This window comes from Protopterus annectens, chromosome 7.part1 (genome assembly GCF_019279795.1).
Source record: "Protopterus annectens isolate FY-2018-M chromosome 7.part1, PAN1.0, whole genome shotgun sequence".
NCBI classification, from domain to species: domain Eukaryota; kingdom Metazoa; phylum Chordata; order Ceratodontiformes; family Protopteridae; genus Protopterus; species Protopterus annectens.
This window is the reverse complement of record NC_056740.1, coordinates 359,865,139-359,882,540: the sequence shown is the minus strand read 5'-3', so window position 1 is coordinate 359,882,540 and position 17,402 is coordinate 359,865,139. Positions and strand designations below refer to the sequence as shown.

At 38.6% G+C, this 17,402-nt stretch overlaps 1 protein-coding gene across 3 annotated transcripts in view; it reads right to left on the bottom strand.

Moving 5' to 3' along the window:
* FLNB (filamin B) overlaps positions 1 to 17,402 on the bottom strand; it is a 4,683,119-nt gene that overhangs the window by 484,367 nt on the left and 4,181,350 nt on the right. For all 3 annotated transcript variants that reach the window (XM_044078790.1, XM_044078788.1, XM_044078789.1), the window contains 5 exons: positions 13,588 to 13,761; positions 12,649 to 12,807; positions 7,424 to 7,627; positions 6,671 to 6,823; positions 5,308 to 5,430 (listed from right to left, as the gene is read on the bottom strand). In XM_044078790.1, the coding sequence (XP_043934725.1) occupies positions 5,308 to 5,430; positions 6,671 to 6,823; positions 7,424 to 7,627; positions 12,649 to 12,807; positions 13,588 to 13,761 (813 nt within the window). The remainder of the gene's footprint in view (positions 1 to 5,307; positions 5,431 to 6,670; positions 6,824 to 7,423; positions 7,628 to 12,648; positions 12,808 to 13,587; positions 13,762 to 17,402) is intronic.

Genomic DNA, 17,402 nt, shown 5'->3' with positions numbered 1-17,402 from the left:
TTTTAGGCATAAAACTGAGGTCCTAGGAAGGTAGAATAGGCTTCCTGGGAGGCCTGATATGAAGGCCGCCTTTAAGAAATTGTTTGATCTCAAACCTAGAGGCAAGAGGAGGGGTCAAGGGCTGAGAAGCTGAAAAGTAGATTTTAACTGAATATGTGTTAATAAATAGAATATTGTAGACCATAGTGATGTAGGTGCCCTGTGATTAACCACGTCAGTAAGGTGAGCACAGCTTGAATGTAAACCTATATAAAATTGTGTACTTCCTGCATCATGTCAGACAAAATTCTGTACTTGTACGTTTTTTGCCTCCTGGTGTACACTAGTAAACTTTTGCATCTGAGCCTCCTGTGTTGTTATCTTTGTTTTTATTTAACAATATGCAAACCCAGCATGGAGCAATTCACACAAAGAACCAAGGTGATCCCCACTGCAAAGGGATCCTGGTTACGAGAAAGGGATCAGACAGAAAATCTCCTCCCTTTGGACAAATATAATTTCCTGGTAATGGGTTTCCTGGCCTCCTGCAAAACCCTAAGCATTTCCTCAGAAAAGAGGTGCCTAAAAGGGATCAGTATCCTATCACTCACAGAGTCAACTGAAGACTAGACAAGTGAGAATGGATCAGGGACCCCTTGTATTTGTGTGAGAACATTTGGCTTGTGAGGTAACTTGTGGCAATTGCCTCTGGCTAAGTGAAGAAGAAGGGGGAACCAATGCTGCCTGAGCCAAAAGGGAGTCACCAGCAAGATTTTGGGGGAGTACTGTATGATCTTGAGCAGGACCCTCAGAATCAGGGGAAAGGGAGGGAAAGCATTGAGAAACACACTCTTCCAAGGAAAAGATAGTTCATCCACCTTCCAGGCCAGAGGCCTTAGGACTATGGCACAGAAAAGAGGAAGTTGTCTGTTCAAAGGGGAGGCAAAAAGATCTACCTGTGGAGTACCCCACCAATGGACAATGTCCAGAAACACTTCTCTGTGAAGCACTCATTCGTGAGCCTGTGTATTGGTCCTGCTCACGGTGTCTGTCACTATATTTTGCTCTGAAGAAATGTAAACATCTTGAAGAGTCGCTCTACACCAGATAGCTAGATCCCAGACCTGAAGGGCAAGTCTGCAAGAAGGCAGGACCATGTCCCCCTTGCTTGTTGATATACCACATCACTGTGGTACTGTCTGTGAAGACTTTGAGAGGTCCAGGAAGAAAAAGGGAATGATGAGCCTGAACAGCTACAATGAGAGCTCTCATCTGCTTTATGTTGATGTGATCTGACCTCTGATGAGGAGACCAAAGACCTTGGACCTTGAGGGAACCAAAGGAGGCTCCCACCCCTTGCCCAAGACATCCAAAAAGGTTGCTGAGATGGGACTGGAGGTTGGAAAGGAAGTCCTGGGTTGACAGAAAACTGATGAATCCACTACTCATGTTCAAGTTTGAGGCATGGAAGTAAAGTAACTAAGAAATCCAGTGAATGACAGTGTTGAAGCCACACTGACTTGAAGAACCACTGTAGTTTTCTTATAAGGAGTCTGGCTAGAGGCAGCATGGGAATGTTGGAGGCCATGAATCCTAAAATCCTGAGAAACTCCCTGGCTGTTACAGAAGACAGAGGAAGAAGAAACTGGAAAAAAAAACGACAGAGAAAGAGCCTTGGGTAGAGGCAGTGATGCCTTAATAGGAATGGTCTGGATTCTGCAACTGAGAAAAATATGATCTTGAGAAGGAACTAGGACATATTTCTGAAAGTTTATGATGAACCCCAGGCTTTGTAACAAACTGTAAACTGGAGGTGCTGAAGTACGACCTCTGAGGATGAAAACTGAATGAGTAGGTCATCCAGATAAGGAAAGTTATGAACTATTTTCATCCTGCAAAAGGCAATGACAGGAGTGAGGCATTTGGTAAATACCCTTGGGGCAGTAGAAAGGCCAAAGAGCAAATCAGAGAACTGAAAATGTAAGTAAGAGACAGAGAAAAGTTAAACATTCCTAAAAAGAGGATGAATGTGGATGCGGAGATGGCATCCCTGGACGTCACGGATGCCTAAGAAGGCCTGTTGAAGAAGAGGAGAGAACAGGGTTTGAAAGGACATCTGACAGCAGGGAACCTTTAGAAAGGTGTTGAGTGGAGAAAGTTCCAAAATGGGTCTCCAGGTGCCTTCTTTCCTGGGACGCAGAAACATCCTGGAATAAAACCATTTCCCTTCCTAGGCAAAAGAGCACAATGTGAATGGTGCCCTGAGCCAAAAGGCTGTCAAGCAGTTCTGGAAAGAAAGGAAGCTGCTCCTAAGGAAGGTGAGGGATGCCCAGAAAATGAGGAAGGGATTTCCATATCATAAATATCTCTGCCGGATGATGGATAAAACCCAAGAGTCTTCAGTGACCCTTAACCATTTGGGGAGGGACAGGGGAAGAAGTGATAAGGGAAACTGACCTAAGGAAAGGGGAAGAAACTGTCAGAACCTGGCTTGTCTTGAAAAGGAGGCTTCTGAGAAGTAGGAGTCTGAGTAGACTTAGCAGGGAGTATACATCTAGAACCCTTTTTACATTTAGGAGGAGGGTGAGGATGTCTGCGAAAAAAGCAAATTTGGATAGATAGTTCCTCTGAGATTTAGAGATAGGAGAGACAAAAATATGTTTCAATTACTGCAAGGCCTAATCTTTATCATGGAGGGGCTTAAAAAGCTCAGCAGCAGTAGCAGAACAAAAAATGTTCTTATTATCAAGAGAATCATCCAACAATTTAGCCTTAATATCATCAGGTAAGGGCTGCAGAAAAGCCAAGAGTAACATCTCAAAAACAGAACCAAGTGCAGCAGCCCTAGAGGGAGTATCAGCTGCATCATAACTACATTTAATAGAATGGCAAGCTGCTTGAAAGGTAGAACCCAGTAAATAAATGTCTGAGACCTTCCCTTCTGAATCAGGGAGGTCAGAAACTGCCTGAGTAGCTTGAGAAAGAAGGGCTAAAACATACTTGGGTCACATGAGTCTGGTAATTAATAGCCCTAAAAGCCAGGATGGCAACAGTATATACCTTTTTTGTCTAGATGTTCCATGACACTACTGTCCTTATCAGAAGGAAGTAGTTTAGTGGATGGCAAAAGTTTAGAAGGTGAGACAGACACTACAGAGGGATCAGCAGAAGGACATCTGTATAAAAACATACAATCTTCAGGCACCTTGTAAAATCTGTCAGGTTTATTAGGGGCTGGAGATTGTGAATCAGGGGCAACAGAAGCTGCTGAAAAGGTACCTAAGAGGGCAGTCAGGACTGGAGGTACAGCAGAGTACTTGGGAGACTCCATCTGGAGGAGTTCATAATACCTCTTTTGAATATCAGACACATGATAACAGTCCCATTTAAAATATTCCATCATAAAAGAAATAGTATTCTCAATGGAGAGTTCTTTTAAGGGAGAATATGGACTGAAAGAAACTTTCTCCTCAGACCCATAATCCAAGGGAGAAGAAAATTTGTGAAGAACATGCCAAGGACTCTTCCCCAGAAACCAAATTGTCATCAGAGGACTCCTGCCCTCTGGGCCTTTTAAGAAGAGCAGAGGACTAGGGAAGAGCAGGTACAGAAACTCCTTGGGGAGGCTTTAAGGCCATTAAGGCATTAATCATTCACTGAACAACAAAATAAAAAAAAACACAGAGAAAGTGAAAAATACCAACTGCAGTAGCAAAAAATCCAAAATTGTTTAATACTTCAGCGCCTCGGCTAACAAGCCTTTCACAAAGTTCTCTCATTCAGACTAGCAGCAAAGAAGTTCTGCAGTATGTATGTCTGTATGTCACCTTTATGCCCTATGCCTTGCACGGGGAGCATAAGTGTGATGTACGATGTTTATAAATTCCAAAAGCTTAAGTATACTGGCCAGATGTTACAGAAGATCCCTTATGTTAAGAATACTGCAACAGTCATATGGAAGGATATCATTTATTTTACAAGATCCCAATTAATCTGAATAAGTTAGTTATCCCGTTTAGAGTGTATGGCTAGTTATCCCATCTAGTGCCTTCTCCTGAAATGGCAGAAAACATTCACTTGTACTTATAATTTGCCTCTGCTTTTAAGGGGATTTGCAACACCTGATGCAGAAAAAAAATTGCCATAGAATTAATAGCCAAATATCCTGCACTACGGCTGTGATGTGGTTCTCTTCCCCTGGAAAGCATTCCATCTACAGCAACATATTAGGTATGTGGATGCAAAGTAAGCAGTCCATGTGAAACTGGCTGGGGAGGCAGGTAACAATGCAGCATACTTAGTAAACCTTGTGGGCAGAAAGCTGGCAGTACAACTGCTTAAGTCTTCAGTGAAGCAAAGGAGAGCATCTTGTCTCACCTCTTCACCATGTCCTTTTCACAAGTTTCTTAAACATGTTACTTGATATTATATTATAAGCATACAAAAAGTTCCATTCTTAGTGTGAAAGAACAGCAACATCACAGTATTTCCACAAACATTAAACATAGCTTTGTCCTTCACTGCAATTTTACTTTAGCACCTACACTAGGTGATATCCAGTAGTGAAGTAAATACAGAAAGACAAAGTTATGATGCTTTATGACATATATATATATATCTATATATATCTATATATATATATATATATATATATATACATTCTACAAAACTGCCTCCTCAGATAGAAGGAAACCACTTACCTCGTGTAAGTAATAAAGGAAATGCAATGGTTCATCCTTCAGCAGATGAAGACAGAAAACAATGTATAAGGCCCCAGCAACTTCTGAGAGAAGGCAGAACAAACAGGCAAATCTTGACTAACCATAAAAAAACAGCTGTGAATGTGCCACCACACACACACACACACACACACACACACACACACACACACACACACACACACACACACACACACACACACACACACACACACACAAACCTCTACAAACAACTGGCAAGTGAAGCATTTGAATATGAATATTCAGTGGGTTAGTTGACACTTCTCTTAGTGTTCCTATCTCTAACACATGAAAAAAAATTACAATACAGCAAGAAATCAATTACTCCAAGATCTGCCAAGACTTCAAAATGGCAGTAAAACAACATGCCATACTATTACTATGAAAAGCTTTAGTATGTAATATTGCCCCTCTATTACAATATAACCCCCCATAACCTACTAGACAATTTTTGTTTCTGGATAAGTGTGCTTCAGTAAAGTGTGAAGAGAAGCCTGAAAGGACAATAGAAGGAAAACAGAAAGGATTTACCCACCCAACTACTGTTAACTCTCAGAATACTGGAGGAAACTAACAATTTCCTGCTTACCTGGAAGTTTCAAGTTTAGGTCACAGACGCTTCCAACTGTTGCCACTGAAGCAGCACGCTGCTTACGAGTGATACTTTCTCTCACTCGACCCTCACCAGTGACTCGAACAGTGAATGGACTACCTGTAAAATCAATTAAACACATTACACAGAAGCACTCTCTTAATTTTCTATAATTCTCCTTAATAACAGTCTTCTCTGACATGGGCAACCTTGTCAACACTACTTTACCTGGGTATGTGGCAGCTAAACAAGAATCATTTAACTGCACTCAATTTAACTAAAACCCAGTAACAGCATATTGGCAATTTACTAGAATTTTTTTTTTGAGCAAGCCCTGTTGCATCCCCCACTTCCACTGCAACTCTGTATGAACTAATTTGAGTAGATAGTATATCTACTACATGCCAAAAAAATAAATAAATAAAATATGAAATGTGTTGTTTGCGAGTCCAACAATATATGACTCAAAGAGTTTGTGTTTAACCAATAGTCATATTCTCTCTTATACATGTATATATCAGAGTTCTACTTCCAGCTGTGTACCATTGTAGTTTAAGATAGCAACACTGCAAAGCAAACAGGAAACGCAGGCATGGCAAAAAAAATACAAATTGTGGCATTTTCATGTAATCGCTGTAAGCCTAACTTCCCTTAGAAGGAAAAAGAAAAGGCAAAGGCTTTGCAATCCTGCTCATGAAACTGTGAGGATCATCTTCTAACCTTTCCCAAGTCAAGTACATACGTGATACGATCATACAACTGGATACCTAATGGGGAAGGGAGCATTTTTTAGAATACTAACATCTGCTTTACTATCCAAATTGCAAAGTCTTGAACCCAGCACCCCCAAATGCTGCTCATATTGTAAAAAGAGTAGGTCCTTTGTGAAAGCATTCACCTTCAGACAGCATATTTCAAATCCCATTTGGACAAGGTAAGTTTACCTCCTCCTTCCCAAACACACAGAAACACATTTGAAAACATTTTTGTTTATTTACTTTTATTTTGAGGAAGCAAGTGGGCTGAATCTTTCAGGTAGATTTTTCTGTTATGACATACGTAAAGTAAACCACACAAAAATGTTAAAATCACACAGCAACAGTTAGAAACTAAAACATGCTTCACACAGTAATGTATAATAAAGAGTAAGCAAACATGAACTAAATTATAACCACCAGAGAAGAATAATTCATCACCAAAATAGCAAAAGGAGAGAGATGACAGAAGACAGGACAAAAATACTGATTTGGCACCAGTCCATTTAGGGCTAAATGGACTGACTTAAGGTTTGATTTATTACTGGCTGAAGTACAAAAGGGATGAGCAGGTTTCACCTTTGTGGGGTGGCTTGACATCTCACCTGGGACGTGCTCATCAGCAAACTTAATAGACACAATGTAAATGCCAGGCTCAGTAGGACAGTATGACACCCTGCATGTTCCATCTTCCATGTCTTCTGTCTGGATGTCCACTTTACTAGGTCCTTCCACTGACAAGGAGAGTCCACCATACCCTATAACAATTCAAGACAGAAACCAACACTATAATATGTGTATAACTGCCAATTATGTACTTGATAGCAACTTCAAAAGTAACATTTCCGTAGTTGAAATACCAATGTTTCCCACTTCTGTGCATTATTTAAGGTTGTGTCAGTGACTTCCCCACAGAACATTTTATTTTAATCTATTTACACTGCAGTCACTGCAATGTAATTATGTATATCAAACTATTATTAATAATATTAATACCCATTTATTTACTGGGTTGCGGCTTCTCAAGCTATTCTACATTTTATTTTAGTTAGAAAATTGAATGCACATAGACTGCAATCAAGTGCCCTTTTCATCTGCAACCAGTTATAGTACAAGAAAAAAAAAGTATTATTAAAGACACAAAGTATACAGGGCTCTTGTGGTACAGTGTAAAACATCCATATATCTAGTACATTTCTACAGCCAAAACTATAATACACAATGGTTTACACATTACTTATGTTGGACAACAGACATAACTCATAATTAAATATAATTCACAACAATTACACCTGGACATAATGGGAGCTCCAGTTGTAAAGTAGCACGTGCTGTTGCAATACTCCAGTTTGAATTACCTGCTTCCCTTGTGTCCACAATGAAGTCTGACACCTCAAAGGTTTGCCCTTCTACAAGTCCACGACCACCAGCCTTCACCTTGCTAGCATCTCCAATCTCAGACTGGACCACCATAATGGTCACTGGGCTATTTGGCACATGGTGTCCATTTTTCTTAATACTAACGAGATGCTCTCCAACTTCTCGGGGAATAAAGGAAATACCTACAGAAAAAGAGTCACTGGCATGAAACCAACCGCAGGTAATATTATGCTGCAATGCTAACAAACATAAAGGCAACATTGCGGCTATAAATTCTACAGCCACCTCTTGAGAAAACTAGGTTAGGTTGTACATCTTAGTTCACATAAAAAGTAATATGCAATGCCTTAGAAATGCCTTAAATTAAATATGTGGCAATCAATCTCATTATGCAAAAGGGATATTATGTAATAAGATGCGGAAAGTAAATGAAGATACTTTGCAAGATAAAAACGAATAGAAGGAAACTGTTAAATAAATAAGAAAAATGTGTAGGTGGGAAGAAACGTCTCAGAAAAAACACACACAAAATGTGAGAAAGTGGTTACACCAGAAAAGGATACAGACAGGGAAGGTCAGACTCAATGGAGAACATTAATCACCAAAATGAAGTGCTAACTATGACCCAGATGACCTCATACTGATCTGTGGTCCAGGCACTGGGAAAGCTGGCCAGTAAGGGTGGGAGTGAGCCCCTGATGCTAGCTCAGCTGTCTGTTATAGTAAGACAGCCCATCATGCAGCATGACTGAACCTAGATTCAGCATGCAATACTACAGACCATAATGTGCATACAGATTTAACTCATGCAGAGAAGTGTAAATGAGTTACGGAAATGGTGTTATGGGTTTCCCACAAGCCAGGCTGCCACAGGCATTTGACAGGCTGAGGAAAAAATCAGGCAATACCCTATGGCTGCCTGTATAATGCCCCCTCATCTGAAAGGGTCTCATCCATGAACACTGGCATTGATGCACTAACCTCAAGTGCAGATTAGGGGCTTCCCCACTGAGTGAGGTGAGGTGAGGTACAGTAGACAAACAATAATAACTGCTTACCTGGTAGGAGGAAGCTGATGACTTGGGGGGGGGGGGGTGAAAACCTAGAAAAAAAATAACCCTGGAGGCATACAAGCAATTTCAGCAATTTGATAGAAAAGTGGGAAAGGTTGGTGGGATACTGTGATGCACATGAATGAGGATTAATACTAGAGAATAACAAATTATCTACCCAAATACATGGTAAGACCAGGAACTCTATCTCTTCACAGAATCATACTGCACTGAAGCACAACTTGTTGAAAATAACTCAGTGTAACTGATTACACTGAATCAGAAAACTAAATCCTGCTATATTAATGTTACAATACCCTTGGATGAGGTTAGAAACGGCCTGCATCTGTGACGTGTTAGGTGCCTACTATACCCCTATGTAACATACAACTCCAAGGCTGTACAACTTTGGAAAAGAGGGGTATTTCTGTGAAAGATGGGAGTTTCCCTCTCCCCTAAGATTCCATGACCTTGGAATAGTGACACTTAATTTGGGGTGGTATGGGAATAACAATCCCATGAAGGTGTAGGTGTGTGTGTATTAATGACTGTCATTTAAATGACTGCAATGACACACTTTCAGTGAGTTAAAATGAGATGTGTTTTATGTAACATGTTTCTGCAAAGCTTCATGGTTAGAAAAGGTCCAATACCTAGATTATTGGGTGCAGCTCTAGAGACCTAAGGATGCAGACGACAGAGAAAGAGAAAAATAGAGGGAGAACAAAGAGACAGCAAAAACAGTGTGGTGACAACAACAGCATTCATAAAACAAATTAGAAGAGTCAGATGACAGTCTCAAGGAAGAGAAGCAAAGAGATGCTAATAAATGTTCTTTGTCCTATACTGCTAGTGAAGACAGTCCTGTTCCATATTCCCAGTTAAGAAACAAACTGACAAGCAATCAAGTAAAAAAAAAATAAATATATATATATATATATATATATATATATATATACATATACATATATATATATATATATATATATATATATATATCGATATATATATATATATATATATAAACACACACATATACATACATATATACAGTGTTCCTATTAAATGATCGAAGACGCATTCTTTTGAATGCATCTTGATTGAAGCATGAAAAGGCAAAATAGTGAAACAGCATATAAGCAAATTATTTCCCTGGAAACGAAATTGCTTGGCTGCTTCCGTTACTTTGCCGTTTTCATGACTAGTGCAATCTCGGAGTTGGTATATTTAAGTAGGGAGGTGTGGGGGGCAAAGCTCCCCACTTTATGTAATGTTTTACAATTTTTTTTTTTTTTTTTGGTGGGAAAAAAATCACTGTTCTAAGCGTTTGAGATTGTAATCTTTTGCTTACATGGGTTCGATAAATCATTGTTCGCTTTTTTAAGAGTTTGATGATTTAACTAACATAGACCCCATATATATATATATATATATATATATATATATATATATATATACACACACACACACACACACACACACACACACATATATATATATATATATATATATATATATACACACATACATATGTAAAAGTTTAAGTAATTCAGGGGTACCCAAAAAGTCCAATAAGACATTTAAAAAATGCACAGCAAAAGGGTGCATAATTTGATGGCCAAACTCAATTGAAGTTTTATTTTTCAAAGAAGGATGGTGAATGATTACAGCATCCTTCTTGGAGAGATAACAGGGTCATAAGTAGTAACAAAGGTAAAAGAACTCACAGGAAAGACATAACACAGCAATCATTCTGAAGAAGTGGAGGAAAAGTAAACAGCTACTTAAAAAGGATTGGAAACTTACCCCATAAATATGGAAATGAAGAGAATATATATGGACCCATTGGGGTTTATTTGTTACTGTAGTCTATGTTTCTAGGAAAAAATGATAATCTGTTCAGTAACACATACGCCAGCAACAAACTAGTGACAACTCATTCCCATGTAATTTGCACCCTATAGTAATGTTAAAAATCCTGCACTCCCAAATCTGCTACCAAGACAGGCAGCTCCCTGCTTCACTGCTGCCCCTCATGAGCCCAAACTGGCAGTATCTGGGGACAAAAGATAACATGTTTTACCTGTTCAGTAGCACAGGGTGTTTACCAGTGAAGGTAAAGCTGATGTGGACATCACTATGTGTGTCAAGTCCAGACAGTCGAAAATGAAAGCTTGCTGTCAATTTGAAGAAAGGCCTGGGTACATACAGACTCTACAGAAACAAAAACAAATGTACACAACCTAAGCACCTGCACCTGTAACAACACACTCTCTGCGTCAGCTACTTGTGTTGTGCTCCTCTGTACAGTATCATATCCCCTCATAATTCCACACCACATCTCCCATTTTTTTGTTCCTGGTAAATGATCTAGCTTCTCAGCCATCTCCTGTATGCATCTCATTAGCAGTACTCCCTCGATATATTCAGATGCTGGAGAATTTCAATTCCTTAAGCTTTATTTTTCTCCTTGGTATTCTACCTCACAGTTAAATTTCCTATCACAGCCTGTTGCAATACACACTTTACAAAATGTGGAAACTGTTTTGCTACCACAACCCCAGTGTTACCTTCTGTATGATATCTTACCACCTCAATTTTTGCAGGTTCCCTCACCATTACACTACATTTGATTGACAGTAGAATGAGAAAATAAATCTGCCCTTTTATTGATCCTTAACATTTTACTTCCCCATGATCCCTAACCTCCCCTTCACTTTTTCTACCTACCTCATGTTTTCTTGAATGCCTCTGTACATTTGCTCTCAAACATTCATTCTAGTACTCAATTTCATGGCTGTACAACCCTCTCTGTGAAAAAATGCTTTTAGATATCAGGGGAGTAGTCAACCCATACAGTCTGATGCCTATGTTCCTTCCTTCCCCATCTGTCCTTCCCAAGACATAACTACAAAGACTTAAAGTAAAACGTTATCAGCATTCAGAAGCCATATAGCTAAAACACTGATTTGTCCTTAAAGGGTCATTTGCATATACTCCACAGGCCTCTGCTACAAGAGGTCTAAGGTATTACACACCGACGACTCTAGTATGACTGGGTTTTTACTGCAGTTTTTATTGAATAGTTTGTTTGTGTGACCTTTTTACCCTTTTGTTTGGATGTTACTTTGGACATTTTGCAGTCACCCTAATGTTTATGGACATCAGGCTAAATTTTAAGCTCTAAGATTCTAAAATGCAGATAACCAATCCATTTATACTGTATTAATGAGTTCAAAAAAATACTGAAAGATGGTATGACTACAGGTAGTAGGGTATGGCTATACTGGCCTGAATGTACTCATATAAAGACTTACAAAGTAAGAAGTCATGGGCCTTCAGAAGCCATGCAGCTGAAACACTGGTGTGTTATTAAGGGGTCATATGCATAAATCACATGGGCTTCTACTGCAGGAGGTTTAAGGTAATAAACAAGGAAAATACTAGCATGGCTGGGAATTTCTTGCAGTTTTCATTGAATGGTTTCCTTACATGAGCTGTTTACCTTCTGGTTTGGTTCCAAGTAAAGTTGAGAGGATTTTTCTGCAGATAGATTGAAAAAGTGTTGGAGATGTGATGAGGAAAACTAAGGAAACTGAGAGTATGTTTTGGGGACCATAACAAGTTGGTGGATTTTAAAATTTTCTTTCAGAGTACTTTGACAGAAATGTTGAATGAAGAAATGGTAGTAGTAAGTAAGGATTTTTTTTTGAACTGGGATAAAAGATCTTAACTGCATGGGGCACAGTAAGACCTTACCAAATTCAAAGCTTTTGGTGGCCAAGAAAAAAAAATTACTAGAAAAAGGAAATCAAAACCTAAATGTAATGAAGGGATTTCATACTGTAAAGAAAATAACGGAACTGAATGTAAGATCATCAAAAAGGGAAGCAGACAGTTTCATAGAAATAAATGGAATTTGTGGAAACAATATATACTGAATAATGTTCAGGAGGAGGAATGAAATTTACAGGAAGGCAGAAACTGAGCAATGCCTGTTATGTTCAAGTGAACAAAACTTATTATGCTTGTGTTGCAACTGAAAATTTGAAGCTTTAAAAAGAATAATAGCAATTGTCAAAAAAATGCAAACTATACCACAGCCTTGCATTTCACAACAGAGCATTGCATTCCAACACAATGTGCCTTACCAATGTGGTTGTTAGGAAGCCTTTTCAGCAGGCAAGGTTCATCATGGCCAGATGGAGCTTTAATGGAGGCAGTCAACAGGCTCAGATCAGACTCTGTGATGTCCAGTAAGAAATCGGCTGCAGAGCCAAGCTTAACATGGGACTTTCTTCTGCTGTCATCTGCAAGCATACAAAAAGTTCCATTCTGAGTGTGAAAGAACAGCATCATCACAGTATTTCCACAAACATTAAACACAGCTTTGTCCTTCACTGCAATTTTACTTTAGCACCTACACTAGGTGATATCCAGCAGTGAAGTAAATACAGAATGACAAAGTTATGATGCTTTATGACATTTTATATATATATATATATATATATATATATATATATATATATATATATATATCCATGATGTTTTCTGCTGCATTTTTTTTCTTAAGAAGATAAATGAATTGGAAGTTGGACCTTTAGAAAAGGGAAGGAGCACACTGCATAGAAATAAATGGAATTTGTGGAACTATAAGTGCAAAACAGTGTACAAGAGAAGGAGTAAAATTTAAAGGAAGGCAAGAATTGAGCATTTTATATAATGTTTGGGTGAGTGAAAATTATTAAACCATATATACTGCATGTCAATAGCAAAATGCATGCTAGTATTTTTTTACTGTATTTGTACACATCACTTATCACTTTTTAATGCCATGTTTAATAAAGATGTTTAAAAACAAAAATATGTTACACACAAATGGAGGAATCATTTCTGACAAACTTCTGCTCTCCTTTGAACAAGGCAGTTCTTAAAAACATATTTAAAATAAAAATGCTGTCTTCCTTGAATAACAAAGCTGCAGACTTTAATGATCACTTCCACCTCAATGCACTTGAACATCAGAATGACAACAGTTAATACTCAGGCTTTCCAAAGCATGTAAACACAAGGACTCCTCTAGGACACACCTGTGATTTTGGCAGTGAATGGACTTCCTGGGATGAGCTTGTCGTTGTACTTAACGAGTATGCTGTAGTCCCCAGGCAGTGTTGGCAGATAGGTAACAGTACATGTCCCATCCTTATTGTCAACACAGTTGATTTCTGCTTTTGATGGTCCTTCAATTGCCAAATCCAGTCCCCCTGTTGAAAGGAAATAAATGCAAATGAAATTCAGCAAGTTACAAATGCAGTAATATACTTCAGGTTAATAAATCATGAATAATTTCTTTACTGACTTTTACTATAAAAATAACAGAGGCGCATGAAGACTGAAAATTTTAATCTTAAAATAAAAAAAATTGAAAATTAACCAGAATTTGCACTTTTAGGTAACTAATCCAGTCTGCGTTTAGATGTTAGACTTGTACTTGACAAATTTAATGACTTTTAAATTTAATCACACTTTACTCAATGTTGCCATGTGGAGGATGTAAGGATACAATTATTTTCCCTCACTCCTTTATTCTTTCTACAAATGGGATAATGGCATGCTTCACAGATCAAAGATATCTAGTGTGCCCCACTCCTTCCCTTGATTGATTTGAATGTCCTTAGGGATTCCCACTCTAATAAACATAAGCATGAGTCCCCATGCAATAGATGTGACAAAGCCCCTAAGCATTTTAAATCAGACTGCAGAGCAGCTAAACAATTAAAGTGAGGCATAAGCTTTTTAAGGAACATTGGTACGTAATCTAACTTCCTCAAGAGGTTTGCCACCTCTCCTTTCTTCCCCCAGGAGCACAGATTTAGTGATATGACATCCTTGGTACAAAGACATCTTTCTGAAGTGTTATTCAGTTGCTCTATTTAAGAAAATGGGCAGATATCAAAAAATATATACTGATGTCTTGTAGACGTCATCATTAAGGATCCTACTGGTTCCATGGCAATATGATTGAAGGGTTGAAGGGTACATCAATTACAGGTAGTGGCACTAAGGGACAATGAAAGGCTTTATAAAGGAGACATTTTTTGACACTTGGCACAACAACACAAATATTTTCTCTGGCAGAAAAAAAAGAACTCCATTTGATCCACTCTCTTATATTTTCCAACCCTAACTCTATTCTGGAAGTTGGCAATGTTGACTTGAGGGGAGGAGATTTCAAGAATTACTTGGAGCAGAGGGAAACGTTATGGCAGGTAAAATTGGGAGCTGATAGAAAACCTGAGTTAAATGGAATGATTAATATTAAATGGTTTTTAAAATATAGAAGGTTAAGTCTTAATAAAGATGGAGGGTCTACATTTGATTAACTTTAAAATAGTTTTATTATAAGTGGTTTTATAGTGAGACAGTACTGATTTATTGTAAGTAGGTTTTTAAACATTTTATTTCTTGATTAAGTGATTGATTAATTATGTGCAATTGATGGTATTTATACGTTGGATTTCTGTTTATACTTGTTTTCTGATTAAGTTGTTTTGATGAAAGCGTTCAATAAATTGTGGTATGCCAAGTTCATTGTATTTTCAGTTACTTAACTGTTTCTCAACTGTATTTTACAATTTGCGAGCCTTTATTGACCACAGAACCATTTATTTTGTTTAAATTGTTTTTTTCCTCAGTTTCACTTCTGATTTGAATCATTCTCTAGTGACATAGGTAGAGTGTTTTCTGTCTTACTCACATTCTGGCTTTCTCTTAAATACATCTAAAAAAGGCAATCTTTCCTTACCATTCCCACCTCCCCCTGTGGACCCTTATGACCCCTTCCATTTACCTACAAATCAAGCAACTACAAAAAATCTCATCGCAGAATGGCTCCATGCTTAAGTTTAGGAATTATCCCAATGAAATGACTCAGTGCACCAAATGAAATACAAAAAAAAAAGTTATGTACCTACCATAATGTTCCATGTTAGTTGTCTTCATCTCGCCTTCCTTCTTGCTGGTTGGGGATCGGAGCCGATCCTCAGCTCCGACTCGGCCATCTTCAATAGCTCAAGAGCTGTTTACTGGCTCAAGGCTACCCCTTATCCCATAATGCCTAGTGATAGCTACCCAGATCTCGTTTGAAATAGCTAACTCCAGACATAAAAGAATAAACCAGTCAAAAAATCAGTTGACTATACCTGCCATATTCTCTAAGTCAATAGAGGAGTCAAGAGAACACACAGCCAGTGAAACATGAAAAAACTCCTCTCGATCCACTAGGACAGGGGGATGGAGGGTGGGACACAAGAAGGAAGGCGAGATGAAGACAACTAACATGGAATGTTATGGTAGGTATGTAACTTCTTTATGTTAAGTTGTCTATCTCGCCTTCGTTCTTGCTGGTTGGGACAGCGTCCCTACCACCTAAAATCCTGGGTGGCTCAGTGGAACAGACTCTTCAGAACAGTGGAACCAAAGTCAGCTCTGCTCCTGGAGACCATATCCAACTTGTAATGAGAAATAAAGGTATGAGGTTTGGCCCACGTGGCAGCTGCACAGATGGAATCCATGGGCAACCTAGACTGGAAGGCTACAGAGGTGGCCAAGGCCCTAGTAGAATGACCTTTTGGTTTAATAGGTAACTGTTTGTTCCTTAACTGATAAATGAAAGAAATAGTGTGTGACAACCATCTGGACAAGGTTACCTTGGAAACTGGGAGACCTTGTTTACCCAAGGCATAAGAAAGGAATAGCTGGTCCAATTTCCTTTCTTCTTTAGTTCTGTGCAGGTAAAAACACAATTGCCTATGAACGTAGACTTCTAAAGAAACAATCCCCCAGAATAAAGACAAGAGTCTTAAAATAGGTTATTTTTCTTTTCATGGCAGTTGAGCAGAGCTTGCAAAGCATCAGTACTTTGTTACCTGCTTTACTGTAAAATTACAGTGGAAATAAAACAAGGCTTTTAAGGCCTTTTCTACGTTGTGTTCTCCCAGTCTGCATGAAGTTCTGTAACTGCAATAAAAGTTTCTACTATTCAATACACTAGGGATTATTTTAGATTGTCATATATGGTGGCAAAGTCGGGGATAAAATGCCGCTTATTCGAACATAGTTTAAATCAAGACTGTAATTTCAAAGACATTTTACAACTAAAGGCATCCTTTTTAGGTTCAGGGATAGAAGCACAGACTTCCAAGATGGCTGCACCTTGAATAACAGCTTAACTCTAGCTCTCACAGTGTGAAAACAGAAACTCAACAGAGAAGAGCAGTAGACTTTTGTGTTTACAGGTAAATTTCAGTAACTGGCTAGTAAGTGTACCACCTGGATGCTAAAAAAAAAGAGATACAGAGCACCTGGAAAAAAATCAGTGACAAAAACTGAGGAAAAACACTGACTGCAGAAAGTTCTGCAGGTGTTCAGCAAAAAGCAATGCAACCTCCAGACATGACCTCCAGTAACCTACAGGAAAACATAAGACAGTTGCACACAGACCTGGTTAAAATAAACGATACACCGACAGAGTACATCAACACAAACAACATAAGACTGGAAAAAAGACTTGAAAAATGGAAGAAGTTTTAAACAGATATTCAGATGAGATGATACAGTTGCAAAAATCTGAGGGTGAAATGAATAAGAGGCTAGCTGGATATGAGACTCCTCAGGAAGAGATGTTTCAAAATATAACAGAATTACAGAACAGAGCATGTAAGGAAAACCTGAAATTTTCAGCTATACCTGAGAAGCTGGAAGGAAGAGACTGCATTCATTTTATGAAAGCATAAATAAGCAACTGGACTGGTATTCCACAGAAGGAGTTGATAGCTGAAAGGGGACATTGTGTGTATGCCCCAAACCTGGCTATGAGAAAGCAACACAGACCTTTAATAGTAAA